Source organism: Protopterus annectens, chromosome 2.part0, assembly GCF_019279795.1.
Source record: "Protopterus annectens isolate FY-2018-M chromosome 2.part0, PAN1.0, whole genome shotgun sequence".
NCBI classification, from domain to species: domain Eukaryota; kingdom Metazoa; phylum Chordata; order Ceratodontiformes; family Protopteridae; genus Protopterus; species Protopterus annectens.
The window spans coordinates 350,501,803-350,521,207 of record NC_056728.1 but is presented as its reverse complement, the minus strand read 5'-3'; the positions used below and the strand labels follow the sequence as shown (position 1 = coordinate 350,521,207).

The window sequence follows — 19,405 nt, the reverse complement described above, 5'->3', positions numbered from 1 at the left end:
TCACTGAAGCAGCACTTTCGGGTAAGTATGCTTTGCAGTGCCGGTTGTACTACGGTGCAGCTAAGGGAAAATTCCCTTTTCCCCACTGTAGTGCAATCTCGGAGTGAGAATATTAAAGTAGGGGCATGTGGGGATGCAGGGGGCTTGCTCTCCTGCATAGCAGTAGATTTAGTGTTTTTTTTTTTTTAACAGATTTTAATGAAAGCGCTTTTTTGGTGAAAGTGCTTTTGTTAAAGTGTGGTCAGTAATTATGGATTTGAACATTTGATCTTTCTATCAAAAGTCCTAGATCCATATATATATATATATATATATATATATATATATATATATATATATACACACACACACACACACACACACACACACACACACACACACACACACACACACATATATGGTTTACTATTAAAATGTGGAATGCGAAACTGGGATGGTTGAATGCCATAATGCTTATCCGGAAATGTTTGAATCCTCATTAGTGAATGGTTGTGTGCATTCGCTAATATGGGATCAACATTCTGATAACAGATCACACTGCAGTGAGGATCAGGAAATTTACCCTTTTCCTCACTTTAGTGCGACCTTGAAGTTGAAGTATATAATATGCATTGGGTGTGGGGGGCACATGGGGGCTTTCCCTTGCAAAAATGTTACCGGTAACTTGGAATTTCAAAACTGGAACTTCTGTTGTTCAAATGCCGATTCCATGATTACCATTTCTGACATTTTCGTAATTCTGTATTATCAAACATGGATAACAAATTTGACCAAAAAGTGGAAAACTGTTTTGATTTTCCACATTTTGATAGTAAAACTATATATATATATATATATATATATATATATATATATATATATATTATAATACATATTAAGGTTATATTTATTAGTATTTTATATACCTCAGAGGACATTTGTACTTGATCAGTTAAGTTTTTTTGTCTTTCTCTCTCTCTTTGTTGAGAGATTTATACTATGTAACAAGCTCAACTAATTAGATAATTATGCATTTAGTGAGAGAGGCACAGACATTGGTTGTGGTTTGCTTATGCCACTTGCTGCAATTTTATTTAAATATATATATATGTTAATACAAAGACAGAGTCTGATGACGTTTATATTGAATGAAGGCTCTCAATCTCTTATTAAAGTTTTATTGCTCTATTCAGTTGCTTTGGATTATTTGGGGTAGAATTCCAGCATAATTTAATCCATTCTACAGAATGTTCCAGATCATCTTATCATCCTCCTGTGACATATCCTCTTCAGTTGCACCTTGTTTCATCTGGTGCTCCTTCATATGGAAACTCATTGGCCCATTGCTCTGTACCATTGCCTGCGTCAGAGTTGCTACTTTTTTCTGCTCCTTCCCTTGTTGTGCAACTTCAGCTGGACTTTAGTACCAGTCTCCTACAGATGGCTCCATAGAATCACCATGTGGCAAACCTTCAGATGCCACCTGCTTGACTTGTTTCTCCTTAATCTGAACACACATTGTTCCACCATACTGTGACAAGTTGGATTTTCTACACTAAATCATTCTGTCCACAGATAATCTATAACTTCATTTTCTATTTGCTTAACTTTTCCTTACTAATCATTGTTTCTACTCCCCTCTTTGTTTCCTTGTTTTTTGTATTGTTAAATTTTTCACATCAGGATGCCTTTGCCTGTATTTCTCCTCATGGGTTAGGAGGGTGGCCTAGTGGTTAAGGTGTTTGCCTTACAAAGAAAAGGTGCAGGGTTTGAGCCTCACAAGGGACAATTGGCTAGGCTTGCAATGGCAGTTAGCCTAGTACTAACCTATGAATCCTTTGATGCTGTTTTTTATGTTTATGAGTTTGGTTTTCTACTTTGCATAAATACTGCACCTTACCAGATCTCTTTTTCTTTCCCTTTCCCATATTTGTTATTTGTATAACTCTGTCCCCTCTCGCTTCTCCTTTTTCTGGTGACTCATTGTTCTATCATGCTGTGACATTGCCTGACTTGGGTTTTCTGCACTAAATCTTTCACTTCACAGCTAATCCATGGCTTCAGTTTCTATTTCTCAACTCATACAGCGCAACCTGCTGAGATATGCAAGAACTTTTAGTGATTAAGTCACGCACTATTCTGTTTAATTTCAGTTGACATAGCAATAACAGTTCTATATTTGTTCAACTCCTCTACTACTAGTTTTACCTTTTTATTAAATTATTTATTAGGTGGGTAAAGTAAAACCTCCTTCTCAGTTACAACCCAGGCACAGGTAAAAGGGTGCATATAACATATACATGTACATTTTAGTATGGCCAGTTACCTACTATCATTTTGGAAAGCTGGAGGAAACTGAAGTACCTGAAGAAAGCCTACAGCAATACAGGTATAAGGTGATAAACCCCATGCAGAGTGCGACTAGAGGTCAAACTAAAACCCAAACACTGAAACTCTGAGATAGAGATATTAATGTTAAACTGCCATGCAGCATGTTTAAGAAACATAATGTGCCTGTCGCCAGCAGCATTTCTCAAGTAGTCACATAAATAATTTAGAACCCGGTACATAAAAATCCACTACCAAACATTAGCGGATCGGAGTTCCGCTGTGGCGACCCCTAACCGGGAAAAGCTGAAAGACACAAACAAACAAACAGTGACAGATTTGCACAGCTTATAAAAGATGGACAGAATAAGGTGTCTGTTCATCTCTATCAGCATTACCCAGAACAGTAAAGAAGATTCATAGACATGTTCCTGGGGTGGACAACTTGAACCACATATTGATATAACACTGCATGATATAAAAGACAATAAATAACCTAGCAGATACTTACTGTGCAAATAGGCAGAAAACTACACTTGTTTGAATTAGATGAGGCATAATGGAGTTTTGTAAGTGATGCATTCAACATAGCTGCCTGTAAAGAAAGACAAAAGGAATATACAAACCGAAACATATATCATGCACATGTGATTGTGATGCAGACCACAGTGCAAAGTTAGAGTTCCACATATACCTAAAATCAAGCAAAGGCCTGAGACAGTACCCACAGACCCAGTCAAATACTATACTATACTATAATGTCACTGTACAATAAAGCAAAAGCAAGACCATGCACCCACAGATGGAATAATAATCTAACATCAATGAATGTAGGTAAACTGGAGAAGGAACAGCTATTATAATCCAAGTATGTGTAAATAAAAAAAGCATTAAATGATGGCCACAATCCCGCAAAGACACTATTAGGTGCCATAACATTGAGAACAACAGTAAAATAAAAACACACAGCCACCAAAAACAACACACACAACATAAGGACAGTCACCCATAGCAGCCAGTGTGGTACATTCTAGAATCTGCAGTAAAATAGTAAAACAGTGGCTACAAGGAATAAAGCAGTATTGTTGCCAGTTCTATAGATTTTATATCCTGGAATCTGTCAGACAAATGAAAATCCTATTAAGGACAGGGCTGTGAAGGACAGAAAAAAGGTTATCATCCCATTAACTGCTGATCATTTTCAGGGATATCCTCAGAATACTTGCTATTTTTCCTTTTTACATTTGTAAGCCTATATATCCAACAAGATTCAACATTTATTTATGATAATTCCAAGAAATGCTACAGGCCTTACTATCTATACACCATTAATGAAGCATATGCCTAACTTCAAATACAAATAAGAAGCAGCATCCTGAATTTTAATGAAAAAAGATGAAATTATTAATGCAATTCTTTTATGCCTCGACGTATACTAAAAATAAAACAATTGCTTCTAGGCAGAAATACATATTGCATCTAAGTCTAAAAAAAGGCACCCTTTTGCTAGCTCTTATTTTTTACTCTGACAAGAACTGAAATCTACACATTTGTTTTCAACTGAATGCTTTGTAAATGCTGCACCAGGTCAAAGGCTATTTGCCCTGAATTCTATTCTAACCTTATTCATTTAGGATATACTAATGACATTTTCAGGACAAGTTGAACTGGTAATTGCACTTTCATTTTAGTTTGCATAGCCCAGCAGCTCTTTTGGACAAATGTTAAATATGGGTATGCCTCTCAGAGCATGTAAAATGCCATTTTATTATAACATATACAAAAGACAAAAACTATTAATTTTTCCAGAAGAGTATTATTTTTATTTGCATTTCATCAGAACAAACAAATAATGTGATTCAGATACATACTGAGAGTGTTAGCTTGGAAAAATATAAAAATGAACACTATTCTTGAGAAATAAGTGCAAAAACCAAAGCATCTAAATGGCTACCTAAGACTAACGGTAAGAAGTATTGCAGCAAATTTTCCAGAATAATGTATTGTGATACTTAGCTACAAAATGCATTTAGCTGCTGCCCTCACAAAAACATGGCATTTTAACAGGGGTGTATACACTTTTTATATCCACTGTGTACATATATATATATATATATATATATATATATATATATATATATATATATATACACACACACACACACACACACACACACGCACGTGTGTGTGTGTGTGTGTGTGTGTGTGTGTGTGTGTGTGTGTGTGTGTGTGTGTGTGTATGTATATTCATGTGTGCAAGTGTGCATGTGTGTGTGTGTGTATGTATATATATATATATATATATATATATATATATATATATATATATATATACTGTGTGTTGTGTGTGTGTGTGTGTGTGTGTGTGTGTGTGTGTGTGTGTGTGTGTGTGTATATATATATATATATATATATATATATATATATATATATATATATGGATTTACTGTAGTTTATCGAAAGAACACTTCTTCGAAAAAGAACATTAGACCAACACTTACGCAAAAGTGCACTTTCACGAAGAACGTTTCAACGAACTGACCAGGAACAGCAAAACAATGTTTTTGCAGGAGGACAAGCCCCCCTGCACCTCCCATGCAGGGGACTGTGCCCCCCACAACTCCCTACTTAAATATACCAACTCCGAGATCACACTACAGTGGGGAAACAAGTACATTCCCTTTTCCCCACTGTTGTATGCTTCGGCACCTCAGTGCTCCTTAATGGTTCATTGATCTTCATGGAAGTGCACTTTTGTTTAAATGCACTTTCGCGTAAGTGTGGGTCTACTTCTCTTTTTCGAACTGATGTACTTTTGATGAAGAGAAGTAGACCTGCATATATATAGATATATATATATATATATATATATATATATATATATATATATATATATATATATATATATGCACTTATGCACACATATCCACTTGCCTTTGGTGCTAAAAGATCTGAAAGCTGTGGTTTCTGTTGTCACTATTGGTGATTGGAGTAGGAGAAGCTCTCAGATGCCCTAGCCAAATTTCCTCAATTAATATAAATACCACTTTGGGCCTCCCCTGAAAAGAGACCACAAGCCTAGTGGGACTAACTGTGTCAATGAAGAGAGAGAATGAGAGAAAGAGAGACTATCTGCACAAATGTGTTTTGCTCTGGCTTCTTTCAGTATTAAAAATTATAACAGGAGGGAAATCATTATCTGGTGGGGTAACAAAAAGAAGCATTTAGCATCCAGCAACCAAACTACCTGCTGAGACAGAAAGCAATGTTGTTACTGAAAGAACTTTGCTTGGTTTTGGCTAAAAGAGAGCTATCAAAATGATACAAGTCCTTTATAGATTTACCAGTATTCTATGAATAAAAGGTAATAGGAAGAAAGACAAGCAGAAGGTCGGCCTTAGAAACTTTTAAAAGATTGTTTTGGGAACTAGTAAGGTTCAATGGAAGCTATGCATTCCGAGATATGCGAAAAAGTAACACATTATGTTCCCCACATTATCACTTAGTAACAAGAAGAAATAAAGTGCTTCTTAACTAAGTAGTATGTTTGAGTCTATATTACAACTGCAAAAGTCCTAATCAGCGAATATGGAATCATTGACACATATTACCCGAACCACCAATACACCAAACACCCTAAACCGCAAAATTCAAAATCTCGAACCGTCATAGTTGTCCAGCCCCACCGCATGCTACATACTACCTACCCAAACAAAATAAATAAACCACATACATACACTAACCAAAACCCTACTTCTCACCCTACACTAAACCTTACATACATTACTATCTATGCACTTACCTTAACCCCAACCCTAATCCTAAGGTCCGTGATTATTGCACACTTACCTTATAGAGCTATAGCCAAACAAAATAAATAACCCACATATATACACCTAACAAAATCCTACACTAAACTTTACATACATTACTATCTATGCACTGACCTTAACCTGCACCCTAACCCTAAGGTCCGTAACTATTGCACACTTACCTTACGGAGCTATGCCGCAGAAGGGCCAACCATGACGATTCGACATTATGGATTTCGTGCTTCAGGACAATCGGTGTTTTCGTGTTTCGACGTATACATGTCGACGTTTACGTATTCGGGTAAGTGGACCTTCACGATTTTAATAGGGAACTAGTATGTTTTGATGCAGATATAGCGCACGACTTATCTTCTTACTACTTTTTCATCACTGATGTCGTAGAGGCACAATGCCATGACTACTGCCCAAGTCAACTTAAGTCTTACTAGGTGGTAGAGCTCTTGATGTCACTGGCAGGGAGAATGTGTGGGACCTTCCTGCATGGTAGAAGGAGTAAATTTGACTACACACAATGTCACTACCCCTTGGAAGGGAGTGGTAATGTTGATGGTGACTTGGGGAGGTAGTCATTAGGCTTCTGAAGTCTCCAGTGGGTGGTAGCATTTGTAACAAGTGTGCTGCAAGTGCACACTCACAAGGGGAAGACATTATGGGATATTAGTGATGTTGTTCTCTTTTCTCTCTGTAGAATTAGCTGGCTTAGGTAATTTAAATGCATCTATTGCTGAAATGCCAGCGAGAGCACATCCTTATTTCTGCCTGAATGATAACCTCTCTCAGACAACTGTCTCCTGGGCCAAGGTGAAATACGCAGAGTGGGGGGTCAGATGGGTACTGTCTGACAAAAGGGAGGTTTGATGTTTGGCATGAATGGAGACAAAAATAACCTATAAAGAAATTACCTCCACACCTCTGCATTGTAGACCTTTGAAAAGTATACAGCTATCAAAAGAATGTTGAAAGACAGGCTCATCTTCTGTATATTAATTTCAGCCTTGCACACCATTTAATAATCTGTTCTGGCCTGCTTCTGTGTTTACTGCAGTTCTAACATGTTTTCCATGAATGCCTGCAGAATATCTTATTTTAAAAATTCTTGAATGCTCTGGTAGAAAGCTTCAAAGCTAACAAGTCTTGCAAAATGATATGTTATCTAATTTATGAAGTGAATCAAAGTTCTGCTCAGCCCCCCGTGTAAGCCCTCTAAAAAGAACCCAACACATTTGCTGAAAAAGAAAAACTTTATGGTAAAGAATAAATAAAGACCTTTGTTTATTTGTCTGGGCTGTTGACACTCACCAGTTTGACTCATTAATCAAAATGAAATAAGTTTGATTCATAAGCCCCACATGGCCTAATGGTATATAATTTATTCCTAAGATTTATGAAATAATTATGAGACTTCTCTGTATCTAACTTGACATTTTAAACCATCCCACTGATGTCTGAATGTGGTCCACAATACTTGCTGAAAAAAATAGAAAAGTAATAATTATTATGCCACGGACTTTTAAGACTATAACATTTATGATGAAGATCAACATCTTCAAATGCATTTCTTTAATATCCATAGCAGATGCTAAATTAGAAAAAACTATAAAATTATGCAGAAGAAAAATAGTATCGAATACAAATTATGTTACTGTCCATGGCAGAAGCCAAATTATCCAAATTATAACACGGAAGAAGGGACATTCCCGAAAGCTTTGTTTGTTAATAAAGTGAGCATTTTCCATCTATTTGGTTTTCTTTTTTGTTAGAAGCCAAATTATCCTAATCCCAAAGCAGAGTCTGCACTAGTGACTGAAAATGTGATACTATGTACCATCTTTTCAGAAACCTGAAAGTGTTATGAAAACAGAGGAAAAAAATGACGACTGAAATAATCCATGGCGGCACTCCATCACTTCAGGTACAGTTACACCATTCCTTAATAATGAAACCTTACATGTAAAATGACATTAACAGACATTAAAATTAATAGTTCATTCCCCAGAAATCTAAATGCATGAGGTATTTCTCTTAGTTAACTGAGGTCCTCAGTTTCATAAAGCAAAAAGGTAGAGAATTCTTTTTAATGAAAATTCCAGACATTTATCATAGCGCTATCCAAAAGAAATACTAGATGATTTTGCCTTAAACATTATTTTTTCCTAGCCTTTATCAAGAGGTAGAGTTATATAGTCATAGGTGAATAGATGGGGGTTGCATCTTTTCTTCTGTCGGACTGGTTTGTAGACTACTTCAATGGAATGTCTTAAAGAATGGGAGAGTTGATATTTACTGCCAAGGAATGGAAGGGTAAAGCAGCTCCAATAGTAAATCTGCAAACTACATATTTGTTGAGCTATTAGCTGAATATTCCTGCCTTCATTAGGCATGATGTAATATAAGCCATGTAAGCCTTGAGTTATGCACATTTCCTGGTAAAGAGTCTGGTACAGAATCTAGACTTAACTCTCTTCCTGTATAAGGTCTTATGCATTCTCCTAGCTGAAGATACAGATATAGGACTGCAGGTAATATTGCACATATATCCGGTACCTATAGTGTTTTCATGTGTTACACAGTGTAATTTGACAAGCATTTGGTGTATCTATTGTTTTTTATAAGCTTATATAGTCTCTCTGATATTAAGAATTGCCTGTCTGTTTCTGGTTGTTGATGCATAAATTCTTGAATGATGCTTCCTAAGCTGCTGTTATCATAAATGTAACACAGTCTTAATTCCGACAACACATTACACTGAATAAATTCAAAATTTTATAAAATAGTGATTGTTTTAGTGATTTGTCTCCCCTCCATATATCAGAAACTATTCTATATATCAAACTTCATGCAAATCAATATTCACTGATTTAAAATGTTGGAAAGGATCTGTCTACAGAGGAACTGTCAATATAATGAAACATAGTAAGGAAAGTGCACCATCCCGGCTATTGTATGATGGACAAGTGCTTTATAATTTTTGACTTGGCAGAAAAAGACATTGGTTATGTGAGCACAAAGAGGCTAGAGTTTTGCTCTTGTATTAAGGTGTAACACTAACAGAGTTGATTATACATTTGGGGGTGTCTATTGCAAAATCCCCAGTACAAGTGCTTTATAGACCTGAAAAAACTTTCCCCAGCAAAAAAAAATCAGTATTAAAAAAAAAGCCACAGTAATTATATTTTTGCAGGTAAGTAACTTTTGGTGCAACTGTTTTTGCTATTGTGGTGTCTCTTAAGAAAGGTTTGTAGAGTAAGCCATTGTTGCAAAACACAAGCACATTATAATGCCATAAATGCAGGATGAGTTTCCTCAAACCACAAATAATGTCTTTGTGCTGTGTCTGTCATGTTTATATTATAAGGGAAACATTTGTGATTCTATTGAGCTATTTAATTCTATATAACTTCACGAGCCATAGTACATCAAGTATAAATGAATATTACTTTAAAAAATATATAAATGCATGGTCTTCAAGGCCAACTCGATTGCAAATCTTAATTGTTGTGGTAAGATTTAAATAATTCATCCACTACAGCTCCATTAGGGTGGTGCAGACAAGAAATGACAACGTGAGAGCTGTGAGTCAGTACCTCATAATGAGATAAAAATCAGCATATTACTGTACATTTGTTTACTCTCCCTTTCTTCAGTTACTTTGATGTTATGCTTTCTTTTCATGTATGTGATAAGTCCATTTTGATGTCCAGTGTCTCAGAGCACTGTTAGAATCAGGTAGTAGAATTCCATAACAAACATAAAGGACTCACTGGCCAACAGGTAGCAGCTGCAGAAAACAGTTGTGTAAAATCTTTACCTTCCAAAAAAAATCTGTTAGCCATAGTGACAGCTCAATAAATAATATGAAAAGATGAGAAGGATAACATTACAGAGCAAACTTCAAAGGCACCCTACCTGTGCAAGTACCATAATTATGTAAGAACTGTGTCACAAGAAGAGTGAACATACTAGTTATGCAATTAGGTGGTAACCATGTATAATTAAAAAAGTATACAATGCATACTAGATAAAGATGTTTTGCCTGCTTTGGGGTCTGGGAACTGCATAAATACAGGTCTGTAGCTAGGCCAGAGCAAAGGTGGTGGATGTCATAGGTTCATAGGTTCATAGGTTGGTGCTAGGCTATCAGCCCTAGGGCCTATACAAGCCTAGCCATAACAATTCCCTGGCTATTTCTTCCCACACTATTTACTTCCCTGGACCCCTGCAAGCAGTTAGTGGGTATGAGTGCAGTTGCCAGTGAGGAGTCAGTGTGGTGATAGTATTTATTTAAGACACAGCAGGGGTGGTATTGTGACTTCTGAAATGACTGCATTTAGTAGCATAATAATATCAACTATAGAAATGAGAACACTTAAACAAAAACAAAAAAAAAAAATTGTTCACATTAAATACCAAATTCCCTTCACTGCAAATCAATAAAACACAGAACCAGTTTGAAGATGAGTGCTTTTGTTCCTTTAGGTTCAGCAAGCAGTACTGGACTCTTGACTTAATGCTGTTCTAGTGTACAGTATACAGTATACAATATTAGGGACACAGTACAGCAAAATAAGTCAATGGCACAGGTTTAGCAAACTGCACTGCACCCTTGACTTAATGCCAGGAATATCAGAAAGTTGTTGTGAAAAAAAAATTGTTATAATTTTTTTTTTACTTTCTCTGGCAGAAAAACAGATAGATCTATATGCAGTGGTCACAGTAAATACTACCTACTACACTATTCATGTGTGCTTTCTATTTAATTTCATAGCAAACAATGTAGGAATTGGGTGTCATAAAGCAGCTAGTGGAAATGCATTGCTGTGGTTATTTCACTTCTTTTGGCAATCACAGATGAGAGATGATTGTCAGAAGCATCTCTCTGTCTATGTGGCTGGAGGGACAGGCTGTGTAGAAAAGCAAACAACAATTATATGATTCCTTCTGAATTTCTGTTAATACTGTTTGTTGGGGATACAGCATCTTTCAAAGAGCAACACACACATTATATTCATACAATTTTATGGGGGGACAGTGGTCCAAAAATAGGGATAATTTTTAAATATTGCACTTATAAACTTAGAAAGTTGGTAGAATAACAGGTTTTCCATTTGCATGAATTTTCTAAAGGGCATGACGTCAGAAACTCAAATGCATGTCATTATTTTCTGATTTCCATCCTCAATGATTTGTCAAACATTTGCCAGAAAAACAAAAAAAAAAATATGAGGAACAGATCAAAAATTTGAAGCAAAAATCTGGACAATCTGTGAAAATATGTACAGTTGAGAGGTATGGTATACGTGTGTGTGTGTGTGTGTGTGTGTGTGTGTGTGTGTGTGTGTGTGTGTGTGTGTGTGTGTGTGTGTGTGTGTGTGTGTGTGTGTGTGTGTGTGTATATATATATATATATATAAATATATATATATATATATATATATATATAAAATATATACACACACACACAAACACACAAGTGTTTCATCAAATGTTAAATGTTGACAAGAATGAACATTCAAAAAGCGATCACTTTTCCACATAGGCAAGCCCCTCCTGCATCCCATACATTCCCTCTTAATTAGATATACTAGCTCCAAAATCAACAGTGGGGTAGGGCAAATTCCCTTACCCTGCTGCACAATGATAGCACACAAAAGGCTGCCAGGAAGAACTCCATTTAAATGAATGTTCACTCTTATGAATATTCAGTCTTTCATATGGTAAATATATGGGGTCTATGTTAAATGAATGAAACTACAAAAGAGTGAATGCTCTTTCATCGACATATAAAAGCTGAAACCACAAAGCAGCAAAGTTACAGAACAGCAATTTTTTTCTCAGGAAAAAATCTCTGGGCTGTTCTCAGGACCATTTCCTTCACTGTGGTGTGATCTCTGAGTCGGTATATTTAAGTAAGGAGGGTGTGGGGGGTGAAGCCCCCCACTTTATTTTGCATTTAAATTTTTTTTTTTGAGCAGCGATTTTTTTTCCCCTGAGAACAAAAAAGTCGCTGCTCCGTAACTTTGCTGTTTTGTGGTTTCGACATTTATGAGTTGATGAAAGAGCTTTTGCTCTTTTGTCAGTTTGTTTATATGATATAGACCCACTATATGAATATATATGGGTGACATTCATTTGATCTAAAGTCAAAATATCTAAAAGATGTTTCTGGCACAAAATAACTAAATCTATGCATACTGGAAACTTAGAATTTGCCTTTGTTCACTGTCATGCAGTCCCAGAGTTGGTACATAAAAGTTTCAGGGGTGTGGAGATGCAGTAGCTGTTGTACCCCCCCCCCCAGCCATGCCTTCTGCTGATGTGTTTGAGGGGGGAGTATATCCATAGTGCATTAGCATGTTTTCTGTAGTCTGCAGCAAATTTTATTACAAAATAAACAGAATGTAGCACAATCAGTTACTCACACAATAAATAAATAAATAAACACAGCTATATTTAAGTGAAAGATAAAAGTTAAATGGAACAGGTTAATATTCTTAGTAAGGTGCATAGTGAATAACAAACAATGTAATAAAACTTATGAAAAACTAATAAATTATTGTTAAACAATGGATTAATTAATAATTTTTTGGGGTAAAACTACAGATGTGTGAATCTCTAGGAATTTCATCTTGACCACTTGTGGATGAACCCCTGTTTTCAGTCAAAATCTGAGAGGATGGTATGTAGTATATCATCATACCTCACAACCTCATACAGCAAGAAATGTGGGCAAAGCCATAAATAATTGGGAGATAAAGTTCCAAAAATAGAGACAATTTGTAAATATTGCTTTTAAAAATATAGAAAGTTGATAGAATAACAAGTGTTTGCATTAGCATGAATTTTCTGAAAAGTATGGTCTGAAATTCAAATGTCTGTCATTATTTTTTTTACTTCAGTCCATAATGATTTGCCACTGACTAGCCAGAAAAACACAATTTTATGAAAAACAGACTAAGAATATGAGGCAAAAATCTGGACATTCAGTGAAAATCTAGACATTTCAGAGGCATGTATATCATGCAGGCATCCATGTTAAAGAAATCAACACATATTTAAATTTTAGTTATTTACAGCTTCTAAACTATAGCATGAAAAAGTTTTTGAAATGCAGCCTGTTTTGAATTATTGAATTTTCTCTATTTCTGACAAGTTTCTGCATCAAAACCACATACATAATAACATGTTTAATTTTGTCTATAAAACTACAGCTGGTACAACTGATGCTATGCCTATGGACACTTCTGTTTATGAAAGCCCATATGCTGATCCTGAGGAGATTAGGCCAAAGACAGCCAATCTGAGGAGGGATATGCTTTTCCTAGAAGATGGTGAACTTGGAGAGGGTAACTTTGGTACTGTAAGGAAAGGATATTACAATATGAAAAAGTAAGTATTTTGTGACAGTGATTGGTCTGACTAAAATTACTGGTATTGTTTCATATTTATATAAAAAAAATAATTGTTTAATGATGTTGTCAAAAAGAAAGAATGAAAGAAAGATGCATTATTACAACCAGTAAAACTAATTGAAAAATGTAGTGTTTCCACTCATTTTTACCTTACTGTATTTTTTCTTCCTGTCCACAGAAGACAGGTTATAAAGAAGAATTGCCAAATTAATCAGTGTCATCTGTGATTTCAACGAAACATATTAAGCAGCTGCAAAACTACCCTAAGCTGTTTTTCCTTCTTGAGCTAAATACATTCCTGGCAGGAAAGAGACCATATTTTCCTTCCAAAATGACTACTTATTTAAATGTTGTACTTTAATATGTATAATTTAATATTTCTTTCCAGATCTGGGGGACAAGAACAATTGTCGTTTTCATCATTAGTACTGCTAATATTCTGAATGTCTTGCTGTATAGCTGACAGCTTGTAGATTTGCAGTGACTGTCACTGCTTGTCTGACACCACACACCTGAACTTTCATAACAAAGACAAAATTAAAAGAGAATGCATTAGCGCAATCATATATGGCCCATAATATTAAAGCTGTATAGTATAGAAGTGCACATAGCATATGTACACCCTACCAGGAGAGGAGTTCTTGTCTCCTAAAACATCCCTACATGTTAGATATGTGCAGCCATTGTAAGGGTCACCAAGTGTGCATGGTCAGGAAGTCAATCACCCCCCCTCCCAAAAAAAAAAGTAAGTGCTTTTGTAGGGAGCTTACCTCTGCACCTCCAAGTGCATGGTAAGCATCACTTCATTAACTATTATATACAAACTCCAGAGTTACACAAACATGACGAAAAGTAAAACTCCCAGAAACCAATGGAAGTACCTGTGATGCACACCTAACAGACAGGCAGTGCTTTCCTATGGGAAATAGCAAATGGGGAGTTCAACATCAGGGAGCTAAACTCAACAAATCAGTTTCTAACCTAGCTAAGTGTAAGTGAGGTGTGGGCAAGCAATTATTAGGCTAGTATATGTAACTGCTAACACAGTGTTTAAATTTAATGAATAAAGAGCAGGAACTCCACAGAAAATTGAAGGAGTGATTCCTAAAAATGAGTTCAATTAGTGTTATTTGTTTCAGGAAAAAATTCTAAAAGTTTGCTTTTGTAGCAAATTTGATTTCATTGCTTATATAACACAAAGAAATCTACTGTACTGTGAAAACTAAGTCATGGAAATGGTTGTCACCACTTGATACCAAACGTCCGGGATGATTTTGTTATATTTGTCCATGCATGTTGGGAGACGGTGGTTTGACCTATTTTCATAGTGTTTCTTTTTAATTTGTTTTAATGCAGACTTTATAGTGTCAGTGATACATGTCTTTGAATTGATTCATCATGAAGCATCTCTCACCTTTCTATTCAGGTCATCAAGAAGCAAAACAGCTACTTCACACCAATAAATTAAGACTCTGTATTACAGTTACCACATAACACACTAAGCTACCTAAAGTGTTTCTCTAACCCTAAAACCACTAAAAAGTAAGCATAACTACCATTGAAACAAGCAGAAGTAAAAATTAAAAACAAAGCATTAAAATGTGTCTATACTGTCTGTAGCAGTACTGAACCATGTGCAGTATTAAACGCAGGTCTGTGGTGGGATTAGTTAGGAGGATAAAAATGTGGGTTGAGAGCTAACTCCCCAACCTAGGAGGAGTGTGGAAAAGGGAACTCTAACTAGGTAACCTCTTATGGAGTCCAGAAATCTCACAAACCAGTAGCATAGTAGGAGGGAGATATGTCATCCTCTGCCTGGTGGTCAGATACATGCCCACTTACTGCATTCCACATCACTCCTCCTGGATTAGGGATGTTGATCGCCTGCAGCTACAACATGGCCACTGCCCACCCTTTGCTTTCCACATTTGACACATCATTCCCTCTCTGTTATATTTTGTACCACAAGAACCACCTTGAGAAATCATGGTGCCTCCCTAGCCAAGGAATATATCTGGAATTGCCAGAGTTAGCTATAGGGGTACCTAGAGGTGGGTACAGAGAATGTGGGAATAAGCTGAAGACCCAGTGGTATGCCAGGGTGGAGAGAGAAAAAAATATATATATATATAATGCTCACAGAAAAATGCAAACCACAAATTTATCTGCATTAAAACAAATAAGTACAAATGGCACTTCAACGTTGAAATGATAACAAATATAAGAAATCCTCACCTAGTTACCACAGAAATTCACACAAAGCATGGGGCTACAACAATCTTTAACATTTAAACAAATCCACTCTCTACAGAAAACAAAAATCTGTACAGTGATATCACAATACCTAAAAATCCATTAGAACATTTCACAGTAAGTTCACTTAACATCTTACAAAAAAGTAATCTACCCATCTATTTCTTCCAGTGAATGCATCACATCCTACAAAGAAATTATCCTCCAATATTTTTACTTAAAAACCTTTTACTCATTTTATGATCTTGCCACAAGCATCTACCAAGTCTGTCAAGCTCAAAAATATGGCTATGCAACAAAATGCATGCCATTTCATTACCTGAACACCAATCTGCTCCATTATGATGTCACTATTCAACCAAATACCTAAACTCTACCAAACCCCAACACAAACAGTGAGGAGAACATTTAAAAACTTTCATAACCATCTTTAAAACACAAATATTAATACAGCAAAAGAAAAAAAAAATACTAGCCACCTCATACCCCCTACATTCTTTGATGGCTCCAAAACCCAAACGAAAAGTAAATAAAATTCTACATCACAAAAAAACACATCAAGACTGTCTAAATAAATAAATAAATAAAATGTCTCTCAGCAACCCATTCAGAGAAGTTATCTTGTTAGGCTAGAGCTGTTTTATAAAATGCATATTACTTAACTGCAAACACTGAAAACATTAGACAAAATAAGCCGATGCATGGAATTTTGTGAGGTGTGGTGTTAGTTATGTAAAAAAATCTTGCACTGTAAAGATAGAGAATGTGCTTCATTGCCATATGTTTTGCCAGTAGTCACATTCCCTCTTATTCTGTATATATGAAGTACAAAATATTTTATATAACTAACACCAAATCCCCATGTATTCTGTACAGACAGAAAAATATGGCAGACAAAAGCACATTTTATATTCAATTGTAAAAATGCAAATATTGAGCTTAGATAGAGAACCCCCCCCCCCCCCATGAAGCTTAAAAATAATGGAAGAAGGCATATGTGATTTACATTGCAGCAATGAAATGTGTTGCCTTATAACCATTACAATGTTTAGTCAATTAGAGAATTGGTCTCACAGTGATAATTTTTTTATAACCCTACTGGATTGAGATATGGTCTCTGAAGACATGAAAACAAAACCACATGGCAATTCTATATCTGAATTCTGCAGTTTCAGCAGAAGGATTCCACAGTGAAAACAACATTGTTAGAAAATGCCATTGGTAGAAAATGCTACAAGCATTTCATGCTTCAGCTGTCCAATGGCCAAACTGTTGTAACACTATCTATGACAAACTTTCTGCTTGTAGTATAGACTTGGAATCATAATTCAATATCTCAAGGTGTCAGTTTTTGCTCAGAAGAAGCTAGTCAACAGCTGCTCTGGTAGCACAGAAGGAAGAAGACTATGGCCCAGCCGACCTGGGTTTGATTAGTAGCTTGAGCAACTGAAGGAGTGTCAGGGAAAGGATAGGCATCTCCATCCAAGGTGGGAGAGTGCTGATATGCTCCCAAATGGAGGCATGTTTCAAAGACGAGAGTTGCCCTCCAACATAATGAACAAGGGTAGGGGGCAGGGAAAGGGAGTGGAGAGGTCATAACACTTTCCCAGATGGAAGCACAGACAAAGCAATCCCTCGGGAATATTCAGTATCCATGACCAGCCCCAGGAACAATGGAATAAGTCTGGGTGGGGTCGCAGAGCAGGTGATAGACCTGGCATGGACATCGGGTACTGGGGGATAAGCCTGTTAAAATGAGGTCCAAGGGAATGGGAAAAAAACTAGTAAACAATTGTAACAATTTCAGAGATGGATAATTTCATTTTCGTTTCTGATGGACAGTCAGAGGTCATTAGTGTGACTACTGTTGTCAAACAGAGACTTAAAATCACCAAAGCCAGTCTAGCTAAAAGAAAAAAAATATGTTCTTAACATTTAACAGTAACTACATCTGTAGCTTGATGTGGTTAATGCTGATAGATTTCATTGTGTATATGTGTTTATGTGCATTTATGATTACATATTTTATATGCATACACACACACACATATAGATAGCTAGATAGATATAGATATATATACGTATAGCGATACAGAGTGAGAGAGAGATGTATACTTGAGATGAGGCAGTATGAAGTACAAAGGGACTATCTTTTAACAAATGTGCTTGTATACAACAAATTACAAATGTGTATATATATATATATATATATATATATATATATATATATATATATATATATATATATATATATATATATATATATATATATATATATATATATATATAAAATTAAATCTGATTTTAAAGTATTGACCCAATGTATAATAGCAATAATCAATGATGTTACAATGGGTTGTGTAGCACATTCAATTAACCCAGCTGAGCTTTACCTAAACATTGCAACTGTAGAATTTGGGGATAAATATTGCACAACCTACACCTCTTCAAAATATTCAGATTTCAGCCTTGGGACTGCTTTGCCATAACCTCACAATTAAACTATAGAACTTTTGATATCATGTGCTGTAACTATTACTGCCTTTTGATAAACTTGATTAGTATTGTTATACTGGAAGTTCCTATTTTCCAAATGATTATCGGTATTATTTATAAATGCTGTGAAGTATTTTTCTTTACTATGCATAAAATTTTATTCCAAAGTTTTTGTAGTCATGGGTAATGAAGCGGTCCCATATTCTCTTGAATGTTAGCTACATAAGTAAATTAAGAAGCCGTACACAATGTGCCATATTGTATGTTAAGTTGTAGTGTGTACTGTATTACATTATACTGCATTGCACTGTTTGGTATGGTATTCCGTTGTATTATTTTAGCCACTGAATTGATTTACAGTCAGCAACATTGAAGTGACAATCTGATTAATGCTTAACATATGTTCTTATTGTAAGTAGAGATGACTGCAAAAATGTTTTAAATCTCTTACTGATTTATGTTTTCATGTCTACAGACAGCAAAAGCCTGTGGCTGTTAAAATTCTGAAAAACGATAACAATGACCCATCTCTTAAGGAGGAGCTCCTTAAGGAAGCCAATGTGATGCAACAGCTTGACAACCCATACATTGTCCGAATCATCGGAATCTGCGAAGCTGAAAACTGGATGCTGGTTATGGAATTAGCAGAGCTGGGGCCACTTAATAAATATTTGCAAAAGAACAGGTACATTCTTTATTTTTAATAATTCCCTATATATGTTTTTATTCATTAAACAAATTATGTTAGCATGCACTATCATGGTACCTTACTGTATCTGTGGGTATTGCAAACATGCTTAGCTTTGCACTTGTGAACCTGTCACAAGTTGCTGGTGTGTGTTTGTACACAGAAATCTTCACCAAACATTTCACTAATGTTCACCTATGACAGTTTTATTTTAATTTTCCCTCCTAAAAAGTCTGTGATTACTGTAGTCCAAACATGATCAGCTTTTCTCTCTGCATCGGGCCTCTGAGTAAATATTTACAGAAAAAGATGAAGCAAGGTCCAGATCCACTCAGGAAACTTTTTATTTGAGTGCTTTCGTCTCTCTAATGGAAACTTCATCAGAATGTTGATTCTGATGAAGTTTCCATCAGAGAGAC

General features: G+C 35.7%; 1 protein-coding gene across 3 annotated transcripts in view; it reads left to right on the top strand.

Annotated features, from left to right (window-relative positions):
- SYK (spleen associated tyrosine kinase) overlaps positions 1-19,405 on the top strand; it is a 1,380,702-nt gene that overhangs the window by 1,237,652 nt on the left and 123,645 nt on the right. For all 3 annotated transcript variants that reach the window (XM_044060819.1, XM_044060818.1, XM_044060817.1), the window contains 2 exons: positions 13,349-13,526; positions 18,774-18,983. In XM_044060819.1, the coding sequence (XP_043916754.1) occupies positions 13,349-13,526; positions 18,774-18,983 (388 nt within the window). The remainder of the gene's footprint in view (positions 1-13,348; positions 13,527-18,773; positions 18,984-19,405) is intronic.